At 50.0% G+C, this 22,900-nt stretch overlaps 3 protein-coding genes across 3 annotated transcripts; all 3 read left to right on the plus strand.

The window, feature by feature from the left end:
• Positions 1-547: 547 nt before the first annotated feature.
• On the plus strand, positions 548-9,513 carry LOC149348596 (sodium- and chloride-dependent neutral and basic amino acid transporter B(0+)-like). Its single transcript, XM_089541802.1, has 5 exons — positions 548-608; positions 1,823-1,954; positions 2,871-3,046; positions 8,371-8,555; positions 9,363-9,513. Exons 1-5 carry the CDS (start codon positions 548-550, stop codon positions 9,511-9,513), a joined length of 705 nt encoding a protein of 234 aa, XP_089397928.1.
• A 2,756-nt stretch (positions 9,514-12,269) lies between these two features.
• LOC149348597 (creatine transporter-like) lies at positions 12,270-15,273 on the plus strand. The gene is made up of 4 exons (XM_089541803.1): positions 12,270-12,399; positions 13,404-13,507; positions 14,137-14,261; positions 15,110-15,273. Exons 1-4 carry the CDS (start codon positions 12,277-12,279, stop codon positions 15,271-15,273), a joined length of 516 nt encoding a protein of 171 aa, XP_089397929.1. The 5' UTR covers positions 12,270-12,276.
• An 812-nt stretch (positions 15,274-16,085) lies between these two features.
• On the plus strand, positions 16,086-22,809 carry LOC149348598 (uncharacterized). Its single transcript, XM_089541804.1, has 7 exons — positions 16,086-16,198; positions 16,375-16,474; positions 17,047-17,147; positions 17,748-17,897; positions 19,911-20,057; positions 20,677-21,510; positions 21,904-22,809. Exons 2-7 carry the CDS (start codon positions 16,387-16,389, stop codon positions 22,807-22,809), a joined length of 2,226 nt encoding a protein of 741 aa, XP_089397930.1. The 5' UTR covers positions 16,086-16,198; positions 16,375-16,386.
• Positions 22,810-22,900: the final 91 nt, after the last annotated feature.

Below are 22,900 nucleotides of genomic sequence, written 5' to 3' on the forward strand. Positions count from 1 at the left end.
TGTATTGCTGGGTATTTCCATCGGAGAACTTAAGTCTGGATCTCCCGGCCCCGGAGTGTCCCGCCTTTTCCTGGTCCCACCTGGCCTTCTGCCAACATGACGGAAAGCGAGGAGGAAAGCACGTCAAGCGAGGTAGGCCTAACCTACGCGGGAGAACCGGAATATCTCCAAAGTGTGCTGGCACTTTTGTGGTTCTTGGGGATTTCGACGTGGACCAAAATCTTCCCCCACGGCTCAGGTTCCAGTCGACAACCTGAAGGAGAGTACGATCGCTGAGAAACTAATCAGTACCGGCGCTTAGAAGAGTTGCTTGTAGCTAACCAATAGAAGTACAAAGTAGTCCGGCTCACCCCTCGACCTTGAACACTCATACAACCTAGTGGCTACTGTGCAGCAGCGCTCGACATGTATGGCCATGCAATGGCCGTTCTGTGCTGAACACTGCGTGACGTGTAGGCGACAATTGTGCAGGCGTCCCTTGTGTGCGCAGGAGACCACACAGGTGGGCTTCCAGAGCCGGGCGCACAAGCTGGCCACGCTGTTCATCATGACGGCCGGCAGCGCCAACGCCACCCGCTTTCCCGAGATGTCCATCGCCCACGGAGGAGGTGGGTCCTCTTGTGTCTTTCTTTTTGCCAAAGGCCGTGAGGGATGCGTTCAGTGACAATGGAAGGGCCCTGTGAGATGTAGGACCTTTGGAGCATTGTGGTCTCGCATGTCTAGGTTTTTTCGGCATCAGTTATAGTTGTGGGACATGTGGAGTATCGTAAAGTTGTTACGGAAATATTCAAGGTAATGGACAATTTTTTCAATTCATATAAAACTCTTTTTATAAAGTTATCCCATCGCTTGCATCGAGTAGTTAAGACTGCACTAGAAAATCAATGGGAAACGTTTTTGGCGATAGCAAAAACGTTAATAGCAAACAAACAAATACAAGCTTGCTGAGGGGGAGATCCGATGATAGATTGACAGTGGAATCTAACAATATATGAAAAAAATTACCTTCACAACAAACTTTTCGTCAAAACATACGCTTGTCCAGATTTATTGAGTGTATCAGATCGACATTCTTCTTCTGAGTAATAAGATTAGCGCGTTCAGCATGATCACTCACTGATAGCTGCAAGACAGCTTTGGCTTCTGCCGGCGAGTTACAGCAACGTTTGCACTGACGAGGGGGATCTCTTACAAGAACGGGATTGGGTGTGACGACAAAATTCCACCTCAATAGACTCGTCTCCCTCTTTAGCCCTCATCCAAAAAAAAAGCTTTCATACCAGGCTCTGGCTGTGAATAATTTGCGACTTTCATCCCACTGTGGATGTTCACATAACTTCATCCTCTGGTAATTAAACGGATCAAATGTGTCCAAAATACTAAAAAAGGTCTAGCATATGTCGAGCTGACAATAATCGTAGCCCAACGAGAGCTTCGCATGCTGTTAAATGCTGATCCCAAGCCCGTTGCCGTCTCTTCATACCGGCTTTAGTTGTGCTGTGTGAAAACCACTTCTCACCTCTACTCTTGTTTTGTGACGTGTTCTTATTCATGGTTCGATCCCCAGTGCCGCCGAGAACCCACCAGTGATGCAATGGGTACAAGCTTTCCCCTGGCCTGGTGCTCGGTTTTTTTAGGGCGAAATGGTTGGGAAATGGGCCTTTGCCCCAACCTTGAGTAGAAGGAGAAGCCTTGTGTCATGGCGTTCTTTAGCCGCAGGTTTCCTTGCGCCGTAAAGAAAAGTAATATCATCATCATCATTATTCAGTTCCCAGCTCATCGACCACTGAGAGACGTGTACATATATATGGCGCTCTTGCAGTTCCGTTCATGCTGGCCTACGTGGCGCTGCTGGTCGCCGTGGCGATGCCCGTCATGCACCTCGAGAGCAGCCTGGCCCAGTTCTCCGAAGACGGAAACCGCGGCATCTTCGGCGCAGTTCCACTCTTCATAGGTGCGTAGTCGCCAACGGACGCTATTAGAACTTGACCCGTGGAGCAGTTTGTTGTGGATAATAAATATCGAGATTAGCAGCACAGAAAAAGGAAGCACAGAAGGAACAACTGAACTCAGATGGATCCTCTTTCCCTCTCACTTCTTCCACGTTTCAGCCTTTGTGCTGCTTTTCTTAACATTCGTTGCTTGAGTCAGATAAAACTCGAGAACGCTGCTAGGAAACCCCCTCATTGAGGCTTTCCACGCATTGGCTGCAACCTAGTATGGCTTCGCTGTCAAGTGCATTGGACCTGCTAGCATGGCATCGTAGGCATCGTAGGTGCAACCCGAGTGGCCGCGTCACCATGCCAGTAAGTGGAAGCCATTGGATGGAAAGCATGCTTTCAGGGGCATTGGCCGCTTTGTTTCAGTTGTATCTGCCAACGACTGGGATATCCGTTGCAATAGCGAGAACGTGTTATAAGGGAGAGCTGTGCGTTCGATCCCTCTGCCCGAGTACAGGTCGGCATAGGCTTACGATAATGTAAACATGGAGGGGGTTTGTTGCTTAATGGCAGATTCCCGTAGTCGTCCCTCCTGGTATCCGCAGGGAGGGCAGGAAGCTAAGAGAACGGGAGTCAGGAGAGAGAGGAAGGCGACACGGCACGTCCCCTTAAAGGACTTCCTGCGGGGATCGGTTCTTGCCTGTCACCGCAGGGTAGGTCGGGAAGTTGTGGAGGGAAGTGGGAGAAATGCCATGTGATACGAATGTTCTTGGAATACTCCCTGCAAGTGTTGAATGATTTATCATACGTGCAGAAAAAAGAATTCTGAACAATCGGGTCATGTTTGCTTATGTTTTGGCTGACGCTATGACACTGCATATCTAACCCACTGAAATAAGTCTGTATTGCTACTTGCGCGATCACTCGCAGGCCTGGGCTACACCATGAGCCTGTGCGCGGTGGTGCACATCTTGGGCGACTCGGTGACGCTGTCCCAGCACCTGCTCCACCTGGTGTCCTCGTTGCGCAACCTCCTCTCGTGGAGCGGCGGCTGCCCCCCCGGGGAACTGGTGGCCAGCGACCGGGCTTGCTACGTCGCGCCGGCGGTGAGCCTCCTCTGTGCACGCGTTGCCCTGCTCTTCGTTGGGTAACGAAGACGTGTCAGTCTTTGTCGAAAGTTCCCGATCCACTTAACGCCCGGGTGCGACAGCAGTCCTTGGGTGGTGCAGTCGGCTCCTTCGCTTACTTATTACCCCTTTCCCTTCAAAAACTGCATTTCCTTTACCAGGGAGGGTGCTATTAGGTATTTCAGGCACAATACTGGGGCGCTGTGCTGGAAGGCCCGAGTTTGCTGAAACTCGGAATCTTCCTGAGCTCTGGCGACGCCCTCAGATGAGTGAACTGATGGTAGCAAGACTAAATCCCACCCTCGTCACGCCTCAAACTACATTGGGTTATCTGGATATATTCCGTGCTTTATCATCACATCGGCTTCTTGGGCGGTCTACAAAGAACGGGTCACGTGAGCCAACCGCCGGTGCACTTTTCATTTGTGTGTCGCTCCACCAAGTGCACTGCGTGTGCAATTGGACAAACGAGGTTTGTTGAATTTTATAATGCACTTAATATACCTTTATAAGCATTTTATAGTGTGCAAGATTTGGATTTAAAGCGCTTTGGAGTGATTATTATATTTTGCTTTGTACCGCGAGGGAACGCTACCAACGCCCGTCATCAGCTGACCGCCAATGGCGACGAGGTACATGTGCAACGCTGTTAAGGCTACGGAAGTAGTCCGCAAAAAAAAAATAAAGAGAGGTGTATCACTCCGCGCTGTTCTGTGGCCGTGTGGTCTAACGCGTCGCTCCGGAGAGTCGACAGGCAATGGGAGCGCGTGGGTTTAAATCCCGCATGGTGAAACTTTTCTATCTCACATTTTTTTTTTCATCGCAAGTTGAATTTCGCTTGTCTTGAAAGAGAAAACTCGTTTTGTTCAGAATCGCTTGAATATTATGCCGTGTTCTGAAATGAACTGCATGCATCTGTTCATTTCATGCATACCGCGTTAATGTGAGCTGTCCGAAATTCGTTGTCAATGAGCTCGCACCGCCTTTTGGTCAGCAGTGGCGGTTATCTTTTAGATGCAAGTGAGAGGTTTGTGCGAAAGATGACATTCAGTCGTCGGATTTAATTAATTAGCACAATGGTGAGTGCTCTGCAGTGGCCCGATTAAGAAGTGAACATCTGGAACTTTCGATTTCGCCGTTGCCGAGGAGCCCACTTTTTTTTTCTGGGCCTCTCTTAAGGTACCTGGCATGTTATGAATTGTTCTGTGGAACCGGTTAGCGGCTGATCCAGTCTTCGCCAAAAGAGTCTGGGACCGACTTTGGCACTGTGCTGTAGAGTAGCCCAAAGGACTTGGCGAGAACAATTATTTTTTACTGATTGCAAAGTTCAATGCATAATGTGCCTTCCTCGTGAAATAGTTGGCCTTCACCATGTTAGGGCTGGACTTCGAAGGGGCCTTTACGCCAATGTAGGTCCCGTGGACGCATCCCACGACGTCTGTGATGCCGTCGCGCAGAAGGAAACGCTCCTCAACATACGCACGCTCGGCCGCAGTCGTCGGCAAAGCGAGCCACCGCTTCTGCGCAGCCGCGTCGATAAGCGCGTCGGAGACGTCCCTCACACAGCGGCTCACAGTGCTTTATTGGCGTCCAATAAAGCGGTCTGCGCCGACGCTCCCTTGGAAGCTCCCGGTCGCGAAGAACCGGAGGGCGTAGAGGACTTGCTCTTCGACCGAAAGCGAATGAGGCCCGGTACGCACTCTCCGCAGGCGTGGGTCGTCGCCTAACTATTTACACAACCATCGTACCGATTTTTTTGAGAGGCGAAAATGTCGCTGGAATTCGTCGTCGGCCAAGGCAGTAAACGGGTCCAGCCGGCCGTACTGACATTTGCCCTCAGAGGAAGCGATTACCCAGGCTGCTGCTGCTGCCGCCATGACAGTCCCGAGATGAATTCGGGGCACTTCACCGTTCACCAGTTTAACTCCGAGTTCACCTGTCAATCAAAACCATTGGTCACGCCCCCGGCGTGCCGTACATAAATTATGGGCGTACGCGCTATGGGTGGGCCACTCCCAACATCCCTGCCGGCTACAGGTATGCTGCGCGGCTGTGCTGATTGCTGACAGACATAGACGATGTTGACCATAGAATTACATGGTCTGTTCTGAAAGTAGTGGGACTCATTTTTTTAAACAAAATTTATTCAAGAGAGTAGCACAAACGATTATAATTTTTCAAGGTAGCACCCTTCCGTACCTACACGCTGCTGCCAATGAGTTTTACAGTTTTCGTACGCCTCCAGGAACTCCTGGACCGGAATGCTGTTTAGCTCCCTCGTCACGGCCTGTTGAAACACCCCTACCGATCCGTGATGTTTCCCCTTGAGCGTCGATTTTATTCTCGGGAATAGAAAAAAGTCTGGCGGGGCCAAGTCGAGACTGTAGGGGGGTTGAGGCAGCGTTGCCGCCTTGTGCTGGGCAAAAAATCGGGTTCCTCATTCACATGATGAAGAAGATCCTACCGGTTGGCCTTTTCCTCCTCTGGCAGCACTCTCGGCACCAACTTCGCGCACGCTTTCCTCATGGATAAGTTTTCTGTCACGATCTCAAAAACTTGGGTTTGAGGAATGCTCAAGTCATCAGCAATCATTCTGATACTCATTCTACGATCATTGTTAAGTAAATGTTTCACTCGCTACACATTTTCGTTGGTCTTGCCGGTCGAAGGGCGTCTGGAGCGGTCGTCTTCCTCCACTCTTTCCTTACCTTCTCGGAACAGCTTGTGCCACTCAAAAAACACCTGATCTACCCATGGAAGCGTCACCGTAGGCATCCTTAATCATCTGGTGAGTCTCTTTGCCCGTTTTACCAAGATTTACTCAAAATTTGATCGCGTATTGCTGATCCAGTAAACGCTCGATGATTCTGCGTGACGAGACGTTTCGACAGGGATTCACAGTACAAGCGACCTCCTCTCATCAACGGCCGAGAGCCGACTGCCGATTTTCCCCAGCATTCCCAATATCCCCTTCAACGATCCTGCACGCGCAGACCACCTCTCGTCCGCCCGTTCGCCTAGGAAAAAACCGGTCGTACTACTTTCAGAACAGACCCTGTATAACAGGCAAAACGGACGTCATCGCTGATAAATCTAAGCACCTCTGCGAAGGACACGCAACGTGGCGAAAGCCGCCGATTTCTTCGCTCGCATACCAAGACTGCACAACACTATAGAAGAACTGCAGATTGGGCTAGTTGGTGTCGATTCATAGTGATGGTTCAACAGCGCAAACACACACAGACCAAGAAGGAGACAAGACACACACAGCGCTGAGTGTGTCTTGTCTCCTTCTTGGTCTGTGTGTGTTTGCGCTGTTGAACCATCACTATGAATGCACAACACTATAGCCTGTTGCAACCACGTAAGACACAGCACAACGCTGACGACGCGTCACACCTGCTTGCAAGGCGTCAAACACGGAGCACGACGACGAACCGGTGCTTGGAGCACGTCCTACTCCAACAACATCGCATCGCAGGTGTTTGGCTTGGCCGTCCTTTCACCGGTGATAAAGCTCAGCATCAATGTGTCAAACACATCTGGGATCGACAAACGATCGCTGCTCCAGGCCCAGTGCAATAAAGTGTTTGTAATTTCCAGCACGCAAGCACTGCGTACTTCACAACCGTAACACCTTTCTCTGTTATACGTCCGATTCCATTATTACAAACAGGATTCCTCACCTGCCCGAATGATATTAATGCGATGTCCCTGCGGTATACAACGGCGATCGACGTTAGTGACCAAACCAGTCCGCAAAACCTTGAAGTGCGCGACGTTAAGAAATACTACGCAGATACGCGCGCCACCCCCTTCATAGCTTTTAGTCAGCGTCTGATGACATAGGATGGGTTGTGTCGCTGGGTAGCACGCTCTTCGCATCCGCAGTGCACTAAAGAGGCGTCACACACAACAGGCACACGTAGTGAATCATTGAATACAGCCAAAGAGCAATTTTTTTTTCTCACACCGCGTCACAGCCGCTCGCACGGCCAATATCTACCGCTGAAATTCACCAAGAGCGTACTAAAAGCAATGGTTGGCCATAGCGGGGAGTGGCAGCGGCCGTAGCAGCGCAGAGCTCCACCTGAGGTCACTGCAGAGAGCAGCAGTGACGCGGGGGTGTAGTGAAGTTCAGTTTTTTGCTCTTGTTTATTATGCAAGTCAGAAGATGCATGACTGTTATATTTTGATATACGACACAATAAAATATATTATCGCAATGGCCGAAAAATAAGAACGATTCAGCGGGTAGTAGTTGCCCAGTCTTTCCAGTCGAAGGCAGCGCTACCGGCGGCGTATCAGCGCAGGAGCTCTCTCGTTTTCCGCACGGTGGGCTCCCGCTCTAGTTCGTATGCAAGCCACGCTGCAAGCAATGGCCTCACTATCGCCTCTAGCGGCAGAAAGTGTCAAATCTTTGTTAATTTCCTAAAGCTATGCTTTTAAACAACGCTTCATTGAATTCAGATTTTAAAATACATTTGGAAATGAACAAAATGTTCATAATATTATCTGTTGCCTTTTAACGTATTCGAGAGAAGAAAAAGGGTTGATACAAGAGTGCGCCTAGTGCGCACTGTTCGTCTTCGGAAATGGAGAGACAGATAGAGCCTGAAAGAGAAGACACGCCTTTGACGCGCCCGAAAAGGCGTGTCAAACAGCTAGCGGCGAGTGTGCAGATAGATAGCAGAGAAGTCACGATTTCGCGATTGCTGATATGGCGCTGATAACTTGAGGTAGCGCTGCGGCCTGGTATTGCGCAGTGTATTGTGTTTGAAGTGTGAAACAGGCGCGCAGGGTGCGCTTGTATCGCCTTTACGTGGCTTTATCTCTACATTTTATTGTCCGCTGCCTGCGCACGTTCCGCGCTATCTTCGTTCACTGACTGCCGTCATCGCAAATTCGGATGAAACTCGGGCGAGCGCCAAACTCGGGCCTTCCGGCATAGCGCCCCTGAACCTCTCCTCATGCACACAGTCAAGACCCCTTGCTGCTACTACAACCGCTCCCAACATAACAACTGCTACAATAATTACGACTGGGTTTGCTAGTGCTTCTTGCTACCATAAATTTCTAACTGCATAACCCGCCTCATCGCGGGATCCGGACCGGAGTGCTGTTAACTGTTCTTGTCTCCTCTCTCAGCGTGCAAGATAGTAGCTGAGGCAGAGTGTAGCAAATGAAAGAATGAAGGTGCCACGTGATAGGCTGCGTACATGCGGACCACTACTGCCTGTATATAGTCTCCCTGTTAGGTTGAGACGCTAACTCTGGTTTCCTGCGCCCCCTCCGCATCGCAGCCACTGTGCAGTAATGTGCGTTCGCGGCTGGCGGAGTCGTTCCGTCCGGAACAGCTCGACCAGGGGCTGCCCACTTCCGATGGAGACGACGGTGGTCCGGTGGTCGCGGTGCCCGCCAGAGACTACCACCACGAAGCCGCAGGCTGCATACCGGGCGTCTACAATCCCGTACACCAGCCGCAGTCGTGAGTGGAATATACCCGCCATCTTTTTTCAGTGGTTGCACTTTTTCACTAAGCTGTTTCAGTCACTGAACGCAGAAGACCTGATTATCATGTACGCTGTACGATGACCCACACGACGGGAGTTGGGCGATAAGTTAACTTCCTCGGCTACAAGTGTTCTTAGTAAGCAATGCAATTGGAAGACGCTTTGTTCCCACGATAATGATGGCTGAAAACAATAAGAGGAGATGAACATCAGCTGGGTATGTAACCTATATAAGAGGCAACCGATGGTATCTTGGGTAACGGGGGGATTTCAAGGGAAACCAAGTGTTGCAACACGGCTGGAGCGGCAGGTGGCCAGTTGCTGCTAGCAAATCTGCAGGGATAAGGTGCCTACGGCTGGCGCAGGATAGGGTTTATCGAAGGTCAGCGCGAGAGGGCTTTCCCCTGCAGTAGAGGTTGTGTAGGCTTGAAGTGATAATAGTCATATTTCCGAAATTCTGGAATATTGTCATTGCGAGGGTTTGAAGTTGCGCCATCCGTGCACTATGCTGTGCATGCTAACGTGACAAAATAAATATGAAAAGAAAATGGGACGAGTCGCGTCCCCAGAAGCACAGCTAATCAGCCCAATATTGTAAATGTATTCGCAATGGCTGGGCCTACAAAGGACCAGAGTGAAACCAGCCATTTCCAATATTGGGTCAATTACCTGTGCTGCTTGGGGTGGTTTTGCTGCGTAGTTTGTGTTTAGTACGCTTTCTGCATGAGCGTTCGTTAACCGCGCGGCTGAGAGGGAGCTGATTCCTTCGTGGACGGCCGTAGGCGCCGTGCCGGAGTGCCCTGGGACAGCGGCTCCTTGGACGAGATCCGGGCGCAGCCACTGCTCTCGCTGGCCGTCGTATGGGTGCTGGTGTTCGCCCTCGCCCGCCACGGACTCAGCAGCGCCAGGCGGGTAGGTGGAGGACGGGCTTGAGACGGGGAGGGTGGACGGGGGCTGAGGAAAAGGCGCAGCAGTCATGTCAGGGAGAGATGTGGGGTTTATGTGGTTTCAACGTCCCAAAAGAACTAAGGCTATGAGGGACGCCGTAGTGAAGGGCTGAGGAAATTCCGGCCACCTGGGGTTCATTAACGTGCAGTGACATCGCACAGTGCATTGGCCTCTAGAATTTCTCCTCTATCGAAATTCGACCGTCGTGGCTGGGATCGAACCCGTGTCTTTCGGGTCAGCAGCCGAGCACCGTAACCACTCAGCCACCGCGGCGGCCTCAAGGAGAGATGCGATTGGAACGAGTAACGGAGGGGCATTAGGGTGCCGGGCTAATTCGGCAAATTGTTGTCTTTAAAGAGATTTGACATACCGCAGCATACCGGCTTTCACAGTGAGAGCTGTTAGGCGTTGGCATCGGCGTAACAACATACGGCACTGACAGGTCCACACGCAGTGAAGTCTTGCATGATGTACTGGAACGAAGCATTGCAACGCATCCGGCTGAGTCCTCCGAATACAGTGACGCACGAGAGTGACAGTATAGCGATGTGACGGCACTGTGCCAGTGGAGAGAGCCTGTATAATACAAACTGAAACACTAGTCGGTGCTATGAAAGGCCTGTCGGTGATTCTAGCATTACACAGTGCAAATGTCGGGAGGTCTTTTTTTCCGTGTCACCTGTAACGAAATGCGCCCACCGATGCCAGGATTCCGGTGCACCAACAAGGGTACACGAAGTATTGAATTCTTTTCTTCGCCACACCAATACATAACGCCGTCAGGGCGCAACATGGGTTGTTGAACGTGCGTTGCCTTGTTTTTGTTTTATTCCCTCTTTCGCGTTTATTCCAGGCGAGAAGCGCGTTAAATTGTAATCACTGCGCAATATTAGAAACGAAAATTAAAACGTGCATGATATATATGCCACGGCTGGTTCACGCTACTGTATAGAATTCAGAGATGTTGCGCCGTGTGTTGCTATGCATAGTCACCGAACGTTGTCAGCAAAGAGGTTTTCCTTCACTTTATTTCTGTTGCACTCCCCTTGCGGGAGGTCCTAAACGATGCCATGTACCCCATCAAGGCTACATTGTTTGCCTAGTATACTACTTCCTCTCCTTTGCGGGAGGTCCTAAAAGATCCCATGTACCCCATCAAGGCTACATTGTTTGCCTACTATACTACTTCCTCTCCTTTGCGGGAGGTCCTAAAAGATCCCATGTACCCCATCAATGCTACATTGCTTGCCTACTATAATACTTCCTCTCCTTTGCGGGAGGTCCTATAAAGTCCAATGTACCCCACCAAGGGTACATTCTTTTTTCTGCTGTACTGCTTTCTCTCGTTCTCTAAATTGACGTTGAGGGTGTGAATAGCCTATCATTTTGTGTCTGAGCCATTTATCTACTGTAGCATGTATCCACGGTGTATGTTTGCCTAAAACGTAGGCTGTTGGGACTGCGGTGGAGCAGAAGCCACCACTTTCATAGCTCCCATAATAGACTCCGTGAAAAAAAAAATGGCTGAGGCTTAACTTGGTTAAGCCTGGAGAATGCGAAGCATCATCGTGTCGCGTAATTTGGAGGCGCAGAACCACAGCGACGGCGCGAGGTGGGCCCGCGTTTCTCCACTGTCGTGACGTCATCATGTCACGTGGTGTGACGTCATGTATCACGTGATTTGGAGGCGCACAACCACAGCGACGGCGCGAGGTCGGGCCCCGTTTCTCCACTGTCGTGACGTCATCGTGTCACGTGGTGTGACGTCATGTATCACGTGATTTGGAGGCGCACAACCACAGCGACGGCGCGAGGTGGGCCCCCGTTTCTCCACTGTCGTGACGTCATCGTGTCACGTGGTGTGACGTCATGTATCACGTGATTTGGAGGCGCACAACCACAGCGAAGGCGCGAGGTGGGCCCCCGTTTCCCCACTGTCGTGACGTCATCGTGTCACGTGGTGTGACGTCATGTATCACGTGATTTGGAGGCGCACAACCACAGTGACGGCGCGAGGTGGGCCCCCGTTTCTCTACTGTCGTGACGTCATCGTGTCACGTGGTGTGACGTCATGTATCACGTGATTTGGAGGCGCATAACCACGGTGAAGGGCTGAAGTGGTAGCTAAAGTAGTATGCTTCGCATAAAAAGCTGCGCCATCGCTATCCCCCTTCGCTAGATTAAAAAGCCTCCTGATAGAAGAAAAGAGGCAAAGCCCGCATGGGTACTTTTAGCAGAGACGTTATGTTATAGGTGATCATGTGAATTGTGAAGCCCGTTACCCCGGTGAGTTATCCGGGTTTGTTGGGAACTTTATTCGTATCCAAGTTAGGTGTCCGTCCGCAGAGAAAGACAAAATGCACAGACACGGGGAAAACAGGAGACCTACTGTACTCAGTGCAATAAATGCGGGCAAATTCTTGGCCCACCAGCCATATCCAGGTGATGTACAGCTGTGCACATACTTCAAAGATGCGTTCGAACGGCCCGTTCTTTTCTACATTTATGGCAATTAAATCGCCGCTGCTTGGCAAGCCCAGCGCAGCTTTTCAATACAACAGGATTTAAAGCACCATCCATGGCAATGTGCATGCACGATAAGCTCTTGTTCCTAGCCTTAGGTCGCTCGTAAATGGCGGGAGTGTGCACCCCGGTGCGCCGTTCGAACCCTCTGGACAAGTGTGTGGTCGACTGTACGTTCTGAAATGCCTCAATTAGTGTGCCCTTTTCCCGCAGTTCTTCTACGCTATGGTCCTCCTGCACATGGTGACAACCGCACTGCTCCTGGTGCGCGGAGCTGCCCTGCCCGGTGGCCTGGGTGGTCTCGGCATGCTGTTCTACGCCGACTGGGGCAGCGTGGTCAACGTAGAGGTCAGTGTCAGTACTGGAGCAGCGTACGAGTTGCACTGCTAGTGGCCTTCTGTTCTACAGCCCAGCTATAGGGCTCTTATTTTTAGCATGGCAGTTTACAACAATAGGATCATCATCACTATCAGCATCATAATCAACCTGACTACGCCCCACTGCAGGGCAAAGGCCTCTCCCATGTCTCTCCAATTAACTCTGCCCTTTTCCAGCTGTGGCCTCCACATCCCCACAAACTTCTTATTCTCATCCGCCCACCTGGCTTTCTGCCGCCCCTTGCTACGCTTGCCTTCACTTGGAATCCACTCCGTTACCCTTAAAACCAGCGGTTATCTTGCCTTCGCAATGCGTGCCCCGCCCAAGCCCATTTCTTCCTCTTGATTTCGACTATGATGTCTGATGACCCGCCTATGATGTTAACCCGCGTTTGTTCCCTAACCCACTTCGATACGTTTCTACATAGTTTTCATGCCATGTTTGCCTAAACAGGGTAAAACATTAATATTGGAGACAAAAGTCTCCGGAACTCATGAGCCTCAACAGAAACCAATACCCCTGATTAGCCAATGGCTGAAGACCACACTTTTACACATTGAAGTCGGACATGCGGGCTGTGAAGTTTGGTACTGAAATAAGGTTTTCTCTAGAAAACATGGTACCTACGCGCTACCATGTTTGTCGCTCTACTTTTGTCGTTGGGGTAGTGCACTCATAGTATAATCTAAAACGCCCTGGAGGTGACTGTGGTGTGATTTGCGATTACTAACAACTGAATAGAGCCCGATGCTCAATGAACAAGGCTATACGTTCTCAACGGGGAGCTGCAAGCATACATTTTGACACCAGTCAGGCACCCAAAACTTCGTGAGAGAAGTTTAGTCTTCCTTGTGACCGCAGCTTGCTCTTTCGTACACATTGGTCGCAACACATACTGAGCGCATATGTACCTGTCGATAAACACTGCAGTGTGACCTTTGTATGCCGCAACGATCGTTCTCTCCACCCGCCAGATGTGGTCCAACGCCCTCTACGTGTGCCTCGAGAGCGTGGGCGTCACCGGATCCGTCTACCTGGGCGTCGCGAGGCTCAACCACTTCAAGAACGACTACCACGAGTGAGGAGCTTTTGTATGGTTTTATGTTACTTGCATTTCTCCGGAATCTGGCTGTAAGCAGGTGGACTTTGACCAGAATAGCTGGTTCTAGTCGGATTATTCATAAATTATCCCAATATAATGTCATTCATTTCGTTTACCGGAAACACTCAAGAATATCCGCGTTATGTGAATGGTGGAGGTACGAGTAAATGAAATCGAACATACGAAGAGTGAACCCTATTCGAGCATTAAAGATTGCTGAAGATCGCAAACGGCGACATTCAACACAGTTTGATTCTTACCGCGTTGCGTGTGTAACGCACTCAAAATGACGGACAGCCTTCGCCAGATGTTCACGTGCCGCTATGCAAGTGAACAAAAAATTCGCCGTTGATTACTCCCCTCGGTAAAGCGGTGCTAGGTAGACAGAGAGTGGATGATGTAACGTTTACTAACAAAGCATACCGACCCAGTTACTGCTGCTCATCAGCGGCTTGAACACCTCCATTCGCTCTTTAATGGCGCCATCGATCAGTCGGAGGATCGGAAAATGCCAGTGGCCGAAAATGAGCGGACCAAAAGTGTTGTTCGACAATTTTTCCATGGTTAGCAGTGCTTCAAGTTCCTGTCGATTTCGCTCTTTTCAGGGATGTCATCTTTGTGCTGGCGGCCGACACAGCGAGCAAGGGTCTGCGCACGGTGATCACCTTCATGTTCCTGGGACACCTCTCCGCCAGCGTCGGCGTCGACATCCGCATGCTAGTCGACTCGGGTGCGCGTTTTCCGCATATTTTCTGTTATACAGTCCGCACAAGTATACCGCATCTATAAGTTAAATTCTAATGTGGAGAATGAACTAAGGTATGAATAATGCGGTACTTCGAGTCACAGTACGTACTGCATTGAAGGTAAGGTACCCAACTTCGTCGAAATAAAATGTGTGTTATGCCTTATGTAGGGTTGATTGTCTGCGTCTTTTTTCTACACCACAGGCGGTTAGCGCTCAAATTCGAAATATATATAACGGTGTCCATTGCGTATTTTACCATCTAGCTTCGCAATCTCGGAAGACATTGTGCTAGGAAACGCTAAAAAATTCACTGGTGGTTCAATAAGCCACTTGTTCTAATGCTAAACCGTGATGCTTAGAGGTCGCTATAGGGACGACCTTCGCGTTTCTGTCGATTGTTTGGGGTTCTCAGAAGCCCCTCAAACTCGCAGAAAAGAAACACAAAAAGCGGTCGTTTGCTTTAAGGAAAATGGTTAACGAAAATGATTTGACGAAAATGATTAATTGTGGTTCTTACCTTCTGTTGTGTGCGATATAATACGGAAGGCCCATTTCGTCCGGTAATGAGTTAATCAAAGCAGGTGCGTCGCCGCCTCGTTGCACTAAACGTCTTGCAAGTACAGCCTACACAGCAGAAGAAAGCACGTCCATTGATCGGGCATCCGCTTTATCGTCGCTCGGTGGAAGCTTAGCGCGTAGTGTTCAATGGATACCGTCCAGAACAAATGTTTATAATAAGATACACCTGATTTTGCTTGCTGATCCCCAACGTCCTTTCGCTTATGCTGCTAGAAAAATGTGAATCTGCAACAATCATTCCACCGGCGCAGAGTCTGACCTCTCGGCGAGCATCGTGCCCCAGGCCATGAGTGCGGTGCCGTGGCAGCAGTTCTGGGGACACGTCCACTCCCTGTGGATCGTCTCCACGGTGCTCCCCAAGTTTGTGAGTGCGCGCTTCCTTTGGCCGTATTGCTCTGTTGTCATGGAGAAGTAGCTTGTTCGAATTTGGGGTTTAAAGTCGCAAAGCTGTACGCGGGCTATCATGGACTCTGCTGCGTAGGGCATTCGATTAATTTCGACCAGCTAGGGTCCCTTAACGTGCACTGGCGTGGCTCAGCGTTTTTAGATTTCTCCTACATCGAAATGCAGCGACCAATGCCTTGATTATATTCCATGACCTCGGGCTCGAGAGCCCGTTGTGACACTGGGCCACCGCGAAGGGCGGGGTAATGGTCTGCCTCTGCGCAGTTCCATTGTGCCGCCCCTTACTGCACGTGTCCCATTGCGCCGTTGCCGTAGTTGAACTCAGCGCATATGTGGTGTCTTTCTCTCCGTCCGTATTCGTTTCTTGTTCGCTGTGTCGAACTGAAGTGTGCGAATAAGTTTCGTGAATTTATCGTTGCGGAGCATTCGGCAAAGATTCAGGAGACATGATGAACTTGTAACGAGTGTTCATGCTGGCGCAATGTCTTTCATGTCCCCTTTTTGCCATCTTTATAGTTACCAGTGGTCATGGCCGTAGCAGTAGGCAGTAGCAGGAGGCATGTCCGCCTCGCATGGTGGCTGCAAGAGCATAGAAGCGAAATGGTTAAGCGTTTTCGCCCTAAACAGGCTCGGTACCAGCAATAGCCGCTGTGGATATATAGTTGCACTGCCCTTGTTATTATAGAACTGTACAAACCATTTCTTGTCGCTCGTGATGTGCCCCAAACTCTAACATGCTCTTCATGGAAATTAGCATTCCAGGGCGTTTTAAACCTTTTTTTCTTCTCCCCACATTGTATATATAGCTGATGGTGCCGGACATCCTGCTGGAGCTGCTGGCTGCCTCGCACCCTCTGGTGTTGGCCAACCGGACCCTGGTGCACTTCTTCCTCTGCGCCCTGCTCGTCACCGCCACCGCCGCGGTCTGCAGCCCCGTGAGTGAAATCACCACAATTTTCCTCGTTGTCCCTTGAAGGGGCTGGTGACTGTTGTTCGTGGAAGCAGTCGCACGCGTCATGTCGTTATGCAGGCACACTTTCAGCGTATTTCGTTTACGCCAGTAGACGATACGCTGCAACTTGTTTCCTTTTTGTTCCTGCATCGGCCCCAGGGTGGCGCCACAATGGCGTCCATTTTCGTCCACAACCAGGACCGGGACCTGCGCTTCCTGGTGCTGCTCCTGGAGTCTGTCGTGGTGCTGCAGTTCTGCGGTGCGTTGCTGCTTTCCAGGAACAGCCTATATATTTGCTGTTCTTAACATGAAAAGAGCACACGTTTAACGAAGGGCGTGTGAGGGGCAGATTCTTATCAAGGCGCCTTGCCATACGAATACTGACATTTAAACGAGCGTCATTTTTCATACTTTAGGCAACTTATCTCAAAAGGAAATAAGGCGTTCACAGTTGAAAGCAACGACCGCCGATTATGGCATTCTAGTTTGCTGGAGGCAAGCATGGCAGAAAGCTGATCAGTTTATATAGGGTAAAGCACTGTACACATTCGTTCTGGTCGGTCTTGAATATAAAGATTTCCTTCCTAAAAAAGAATAGGAGGCGGACGAAGCGACACCTGTTACCACTTTATTCAGTTCGTCGAGCAACGAGTTATAAACTGGGTTCAATCCATAAAACTCCCGCCATGCTGAGGCTTTAACAAAGTGACGCGTATTATAGAAGTGAAGGATCTATTCTTTTCATTGACTTTTTCTCGACTACGCATGCCACGCGGCTGATGTCGGTCGAAGACCTGTCCTTCTCCAATAACTTGTGTTCTTGTCTCGCAGGCCTACACAGGCTCAATATTATCTCCGAAATGATGACCGGCCGCGAATGCAGCTTCTTCGTGAAGTTGTGCTGGACGTCGGTCATTCCGATCACCGTAATTGTGAGTGGCCGTGAAGCCAGTCTTTCCTCCATTAGCATCCATTTTCACCCATTGAATGCTCAAGAGGCGTGCGTGCTGGGGACGCATTCGCAACTCAACTGATATTACACTGTAAGCTGAAAGGAGTAACAAGGTAGTAAACTGTCTTCTAGTGCATTCCGGTTTATACAAGTGACCTGCGCTGGAAGGCAGTTTACTCCATTATCATTCTCATTTAGGCATATTCGTGTTTAATGTTCACTCCCGGCCGGTGGCGCAGCGTGCCATTTATAGCAATGATGTTCCCTTCAGAGGTTGTCATCTTTTTCAGGAAATTTTAGGAGCGAAATTTGGCGGAAAATCATAGGTTCCCGGAAAATTTTAGGACTCAAAATTTTCGTTCTTTGTTATTGCTTTATTTCAAAAGCAACTGTAAGGAAAAAGGACAGACATAGGGACTTTTTGGGTCAAGTAAAAGATTCGAATATGGTGTGGAGCATCACAGTTTTGACTGCGATATTAGAGAAAAAATTGGTCGCTGTGAGGAAGGCTTAAGGCCCGAGCGCTTACTACTGCGTCAAATTTGGAATCTCCTTAGGGGTCATTGTTCTTCCTTTGCAGTGCATCTTTTTCTTGGAGGCAACCTTTGGGTACAAGGGAGCCAGCTTCCAGTACCCTATGTGGACCTACGCTGTCACGGTGTGGCTGTATCTCGTGCAGCTCAGTTGCATCCCGGTGTTTGCCATTGTCTTCATGAACGAAACTGGTCTGGTGAGTGAAGTAACTGAATCGCGATTAGCTGAGAGAGCTCCCGATGTAGAAAACCAAATTTCGTACAAATGTATGCAATTGGGCGCTTCGCTGGACGATAACTTTTGAGCATGTGACAAGACCAGTACAGCGTTTGTTGTCTGTTTGCTCGCTATCTCATCCTTAGCGCTTTTAGAGAGTAATTCTGAATACACTTTAATAAACCCTGCATGCTTTGTCTGTGTTTTTCTTTAACGTTTACAATTCAAGAATGAGACGGTGAATGCACTTTAAATGCCTCTTCAATCAATGGTACCTTCCAACTGGTTGCGATGAACACGTCGACGTCATGGCACTTGTTGGCGCCATTGGTTAGAGGGAGTCCTTTGAACGCCATCTGCTACTGAGTTGAATGATTGAGTAGCTTGCAGCTATGGAAACCTGATCACTCCTTACCACCAGCTTCTCTCTCGAATCAAGTGGAGAGCACACGTTGTCTTTTCCGGTAATGAAAGGAGTCAAACTTTACGCTCATAGGCGAACATGGCTGTAGGCCCTCCTTAAGGCATAACATACTTGAAAATAACTTAAAAATTGCAGAGGACGATAAAGTGGATCTCAGCAATGCGGTCTTGTCGCCTCCCATCTCAATGGTTTTTTGTTTTTTTTGAGGTTCCTCGGGTCTATTACGCCTTTCATTCACGACCTGAAATCCAAGGAAGCTGCGGTACCTAATGTTTACAAGCTTAACATATCAAATGTAATGCAAGATATACAAAGTTCACTCAGAGGAAGTGAAAAAAACACGTTTCGTGCAAGAAATACATACTGCGCTATAATGACCGCACTTGTCTAGAAAGCGATAACTCCTGTGCTCGAAACGTTGCCGAAGAGTAAAGCTCCCCCTGTTCATTTTGTTCTTTAATGCGTCATAATGCAGTTCTTCTCAACTGAACCATTTTATCCGTTTGATTAAGGCATACACGAATATGTGATAACAAACTGAAATACATGATAACAAACTGCTGAGAAGAATTATTGCAGAGCCAAATAAATAAAATTGTGCCACAGTGAATTTCTTAACAGTTCAGGCTACAAATTTTGTCGAAGCATTTTCTCACGTCAAGCTATCTCTGAATGCGCCGTTTCAAGCTTTTCACACCTGATAAAGACCAACACTTGCCCCGAGGAGATAAGTGCTCCTAAAAAAAAAAAACGGTGGATATATTTCAAACCGGTGCCTTTCGAGCACTAAAGCGGTCTACCCTAAGGCCGCCCTATCCGCAACAGTCGTCATGCTTACGGATAGTGCTAAATCCATGCACGGCAGTCTGGAAGGCGTGAACACAGGCAGCAGCGGGCGGTTGTCAGGAATTCTGCTGGTGCTTAGCTGGAGTTTTCCCGTCAACACGGGTGCTTCTATGGATATTACCTGCCACGGCAGTCAGCCGTCTTGTTAGCAGATTTCAGCCACTCAAGACTTGTACACGAACCTGGCGCTGACTGTACGGGCCATACATAAGCAGACCGCCAAACTAAGATCCATCCAAACTGCGAATGTAGGGTCACTCTCTCATGTTGCCGTCGTCCTCCACGCTTTTTGTTATTTCTTTTCTGCATCCGTGTCTGGCGCAGTGTGACCGCGAGCCGCAGAGATTAGCTAGCGGTGATATGTACCTAAAGAAAAAAAATGTCATGCTTATGCGCGAAACACGGCCGCACCGAGGCCCATTTCGCCTGCGATTGTACAAATGACTGCATAAGTTGGGAATTAGTTTTATGTCAAGAAGTGAATACTATTTATAGGTGCAAAACAATACAAAAGTGTCATGTTTTTTCGCGCATTAACAAGTTTAGGATCCTATCGGGGACGCTTCATTCTAGTGAGGATCCAGAAACAGGGAAGATGAATCCGGTGGGAAAAGAGTGGTGCCCACTATCTCCGTACGGAGGGATCGCAGGTCAATCTTTTGCCACCAAAAGCTCCATGGAAGCAATCGCGATAAACAGCGCCTTCCCCCGCCCCATCGACAGAATATGAGGGACTGCCTGGTCCCCCTGGCCGCGTGGGTTCCAGCCGCCTGGGACCAGGTCATGGTGTACAGGCAGCTCATGGTCCTGGAAGGAATGGACACCGAGGCCCGCCAGAAGCCCCCCGATGGACAACGGCCGAAGGCGAAGGTGCTCCGCGTTTCAATGTTTAGCTCTTATATGTTATAAAAATCCTGGATAAAATTTCTGCACTATTGACGCAGACCGATTTGAGTTGGTCTTCCGTGTCCTTTCGATCAGAACTGAACAGCTCGTGCTAACGCCCCAAAAAGCCACTGCCCAGCTTTCCTGAACATACGGAACTAGCGCCGTCTGTTATGCTCAAGCAGTGAACACCGCCTAACTCATCAGGGACATTTCAAACTTATATTTTAGAGAAAACTAAAGTTCCGAGACTCAGCGCGAACATGGTGAATATCATTGGTCGATTCTTCCTCACCGTTGCAAAGTCTGAGCTTTAAACTGCTTCCTGCATTCGCATAAACTATTTCCGACGGCCATAGGAAATCAGAGACATGTTCGAAAATTTCGAAATTCCCGCGCTTACTTTGAACGCTCGGCGCCTCTAGGCACATGGCAGACATGCAGACTAGAAGTGTTTGTCCAGATTGTCAAGGCTTTTTCTCGTACCTCGCTTTTCTAGTGCCTAAAATATGGCTTTTAGGGTGTTTCTCTAAGTGATGAAAAGAAAAAATTGTTTGGACCCTTCTGAACTGAGGTTTTGGTCATCACATAAAAATGTTTGTAGGTACTCCGTCGGGTGGCAGTGAAGAAGAGCGAGAGTTCCTCGTCGAGTAGCGAGGTTCTCGGCAGCCCTGATCTGTTCGTAGCCATCCACACGATTCCGAGCCCCGATTCGGGCAGCCTCGGCTCACCACGCAATCAGGCGGGCAATGCCGGCCCCAGCGGAGTCCCCGACTCTGGCACTGTCCACGTGTCTCGACGGCTGAGCTCCATCAGGCGGTCCATGTTGCGCCCCAAGGAGCCCATCGCAGAAGACGTCTCGTCGGAGGTAACGAAGAGCTCCCGACCCGTGGCAGCCTCCGTGGAAACATCAGGTAACGAACCTCCCGACCATCGGCGTCACAAGACAGGCTCAGACCGGGGAACATCGCTAGTCGAGGTCGCGTACACACCCGAAGTGCCGTGTCCAGCCGACAATCAGGTGGACATCGCAACCTTACCAGCGCCAGATCCTCAACTGGCACCGGTTGCTGCAGACATTGCTTACAAGCTTCAAGAGGACACGCTATCAGGAAAAATGCAAGATGCTGCTGTCGCATTGCAGAATGGCCAAGCTAAACGAGACTCCAAGGACAGTGGGGCCCAGAAAACGGTTTCCAAGAGCAAGCTGTCGAATAAGTCTAGCCTGTTCAAGAATGTTGCCGTTAAGCCCGAACGGAAGCCGGGAACTGTGTCACAAGGCAGCGGCGCTTCTGTGAAAAACCTGGCAGGCATGCAGGAGCTACTTCCAGTAGAACACGGCATTACCGCTGCAGCGGATCTTCCTCCCAAGCCCGACGCAGGGAAGACTGCGGGCTGTTTACAGGAGGAGCCCAAGGAAGCGTTAAAACGGCTGAAGGTAAAATTTCTTTTCATTCTTTTGGTCGCAACCTGATGTTAAGTATGGTTCTCTAACTTTGGCCCATTCAGGTTGTATAAGAAGCGCACATGTAATTTATTGTCTTAAATATAGACAAGTTTCGATCAATAAGGACTCATTTTTTGCTTCCCTTGCCAGAACAAATCAACTACGAGACCAACTACGGTCGCGCGAAAATGGGTTAATTACGTGTGCTATGGTCTCAAGACAGCAATGCTTCTCGTGGACTCTGTCGGACAACCGACTTCTGTTACGACTTATGTCACTGGAAAAACTGCGCAAGGCTGTCCTCATAATCAATGAGCATGTGTCGGGGCTTGCCTCGCAAGGAAAAGTTTGATCTTAATGCTTTCCTCGTGATACCCTGTGCAGGAAGGAGTCGTACTAAGGCGGAAGCGCCGAAAGCACAGGAAGGCGGCCTCAGCTCCACATGCAGTCCGCGCCGAATCACAAGACGACGCCAGAGTACTGGCCGTAGGCAGCCCGGAGAGCGACTCTGCCCGTCACACGGTCATCGTACGTGCTCCTTCAGTGTCCACCATCGACAAGTCCACAGCGTTCCGCTCTGTGCTGCGGAACCTACTCTTGAGACCAGAGGAGCGCGCCAAAGTGTTGCAGCGGACCGGAAAGGTTATCTCCAGCGAAGCTGCACCGAAGGGGCGCATCTTAGCGTCCTCACCTTGGTTTTCACTCGACAGCCTACGGAGAGCGCCCTCAACCGGGGTCGGTCCTCAAGAGACGACGGCTGTCAAGACAAGGCCTGAGCAGGGACTCTGCATTCCTGAACGAGAGGGCGCTACTTCCGGAGGTGGTGGCATCTCTGGAGTGATGAGGGGCAGCAATGCATCGCTGCATACCGGGAAAGCGATGGCCGCTGAGCCTCAGGCCAAGGATAATGCACCCTCGCAACGCGGCAGACGACAAGCAAGAAGGAAGTTGAAGGCTGACGACTCTAAACGGAAGGTCTCGGCCGTCGGGTCGGTCCAGGAACATCACAACCAGAAGAAATCTTCAGTGCCTTCTATTCCGGACAGTTCTAGAAATAAGCCTTCCGGAAGCCAAGCAGAGTTGGCTTTTCACGCTTCCGGCGCGCGAGCGCCAGGAGAAGCTCCCAAAGAAACGCGCCCACAGTCATCGACGGTTGTGTCGACGCGCTCTAGGCACTCCAAACGTGCAGATACAGACGGTGTTGGGAACGTTGCTCGTGAATCGAGGAAATCCGTCGATGGTGAAAAGGACAAGGACAAGGAAGGACGACAAAGCCGTGCGGCAAAATGACCATTCGAAAAACACCCAATGCCGGGAACGCCGGCTACATAAGACGTGGTCTGCGGGAGTGGCAGCCCAACGTGGCGTTTAATGCTGGTAG

Source organism: Amblyomma mixtum, chromosome 4 (assembly GCF_055824585.1).
Source record: "Amblyomma mixtum isolate Tamu chromosome 4, ASM5582458v1, whole genome shotgun sequence".
NCBI classification, from domain to species: domain Eukaryota; kingdom Metazoa; phylum Arthropoda; class Arachnida; order Ixodida; family Ixodidae; genus Amblyomma; species Amblyomma mixtum.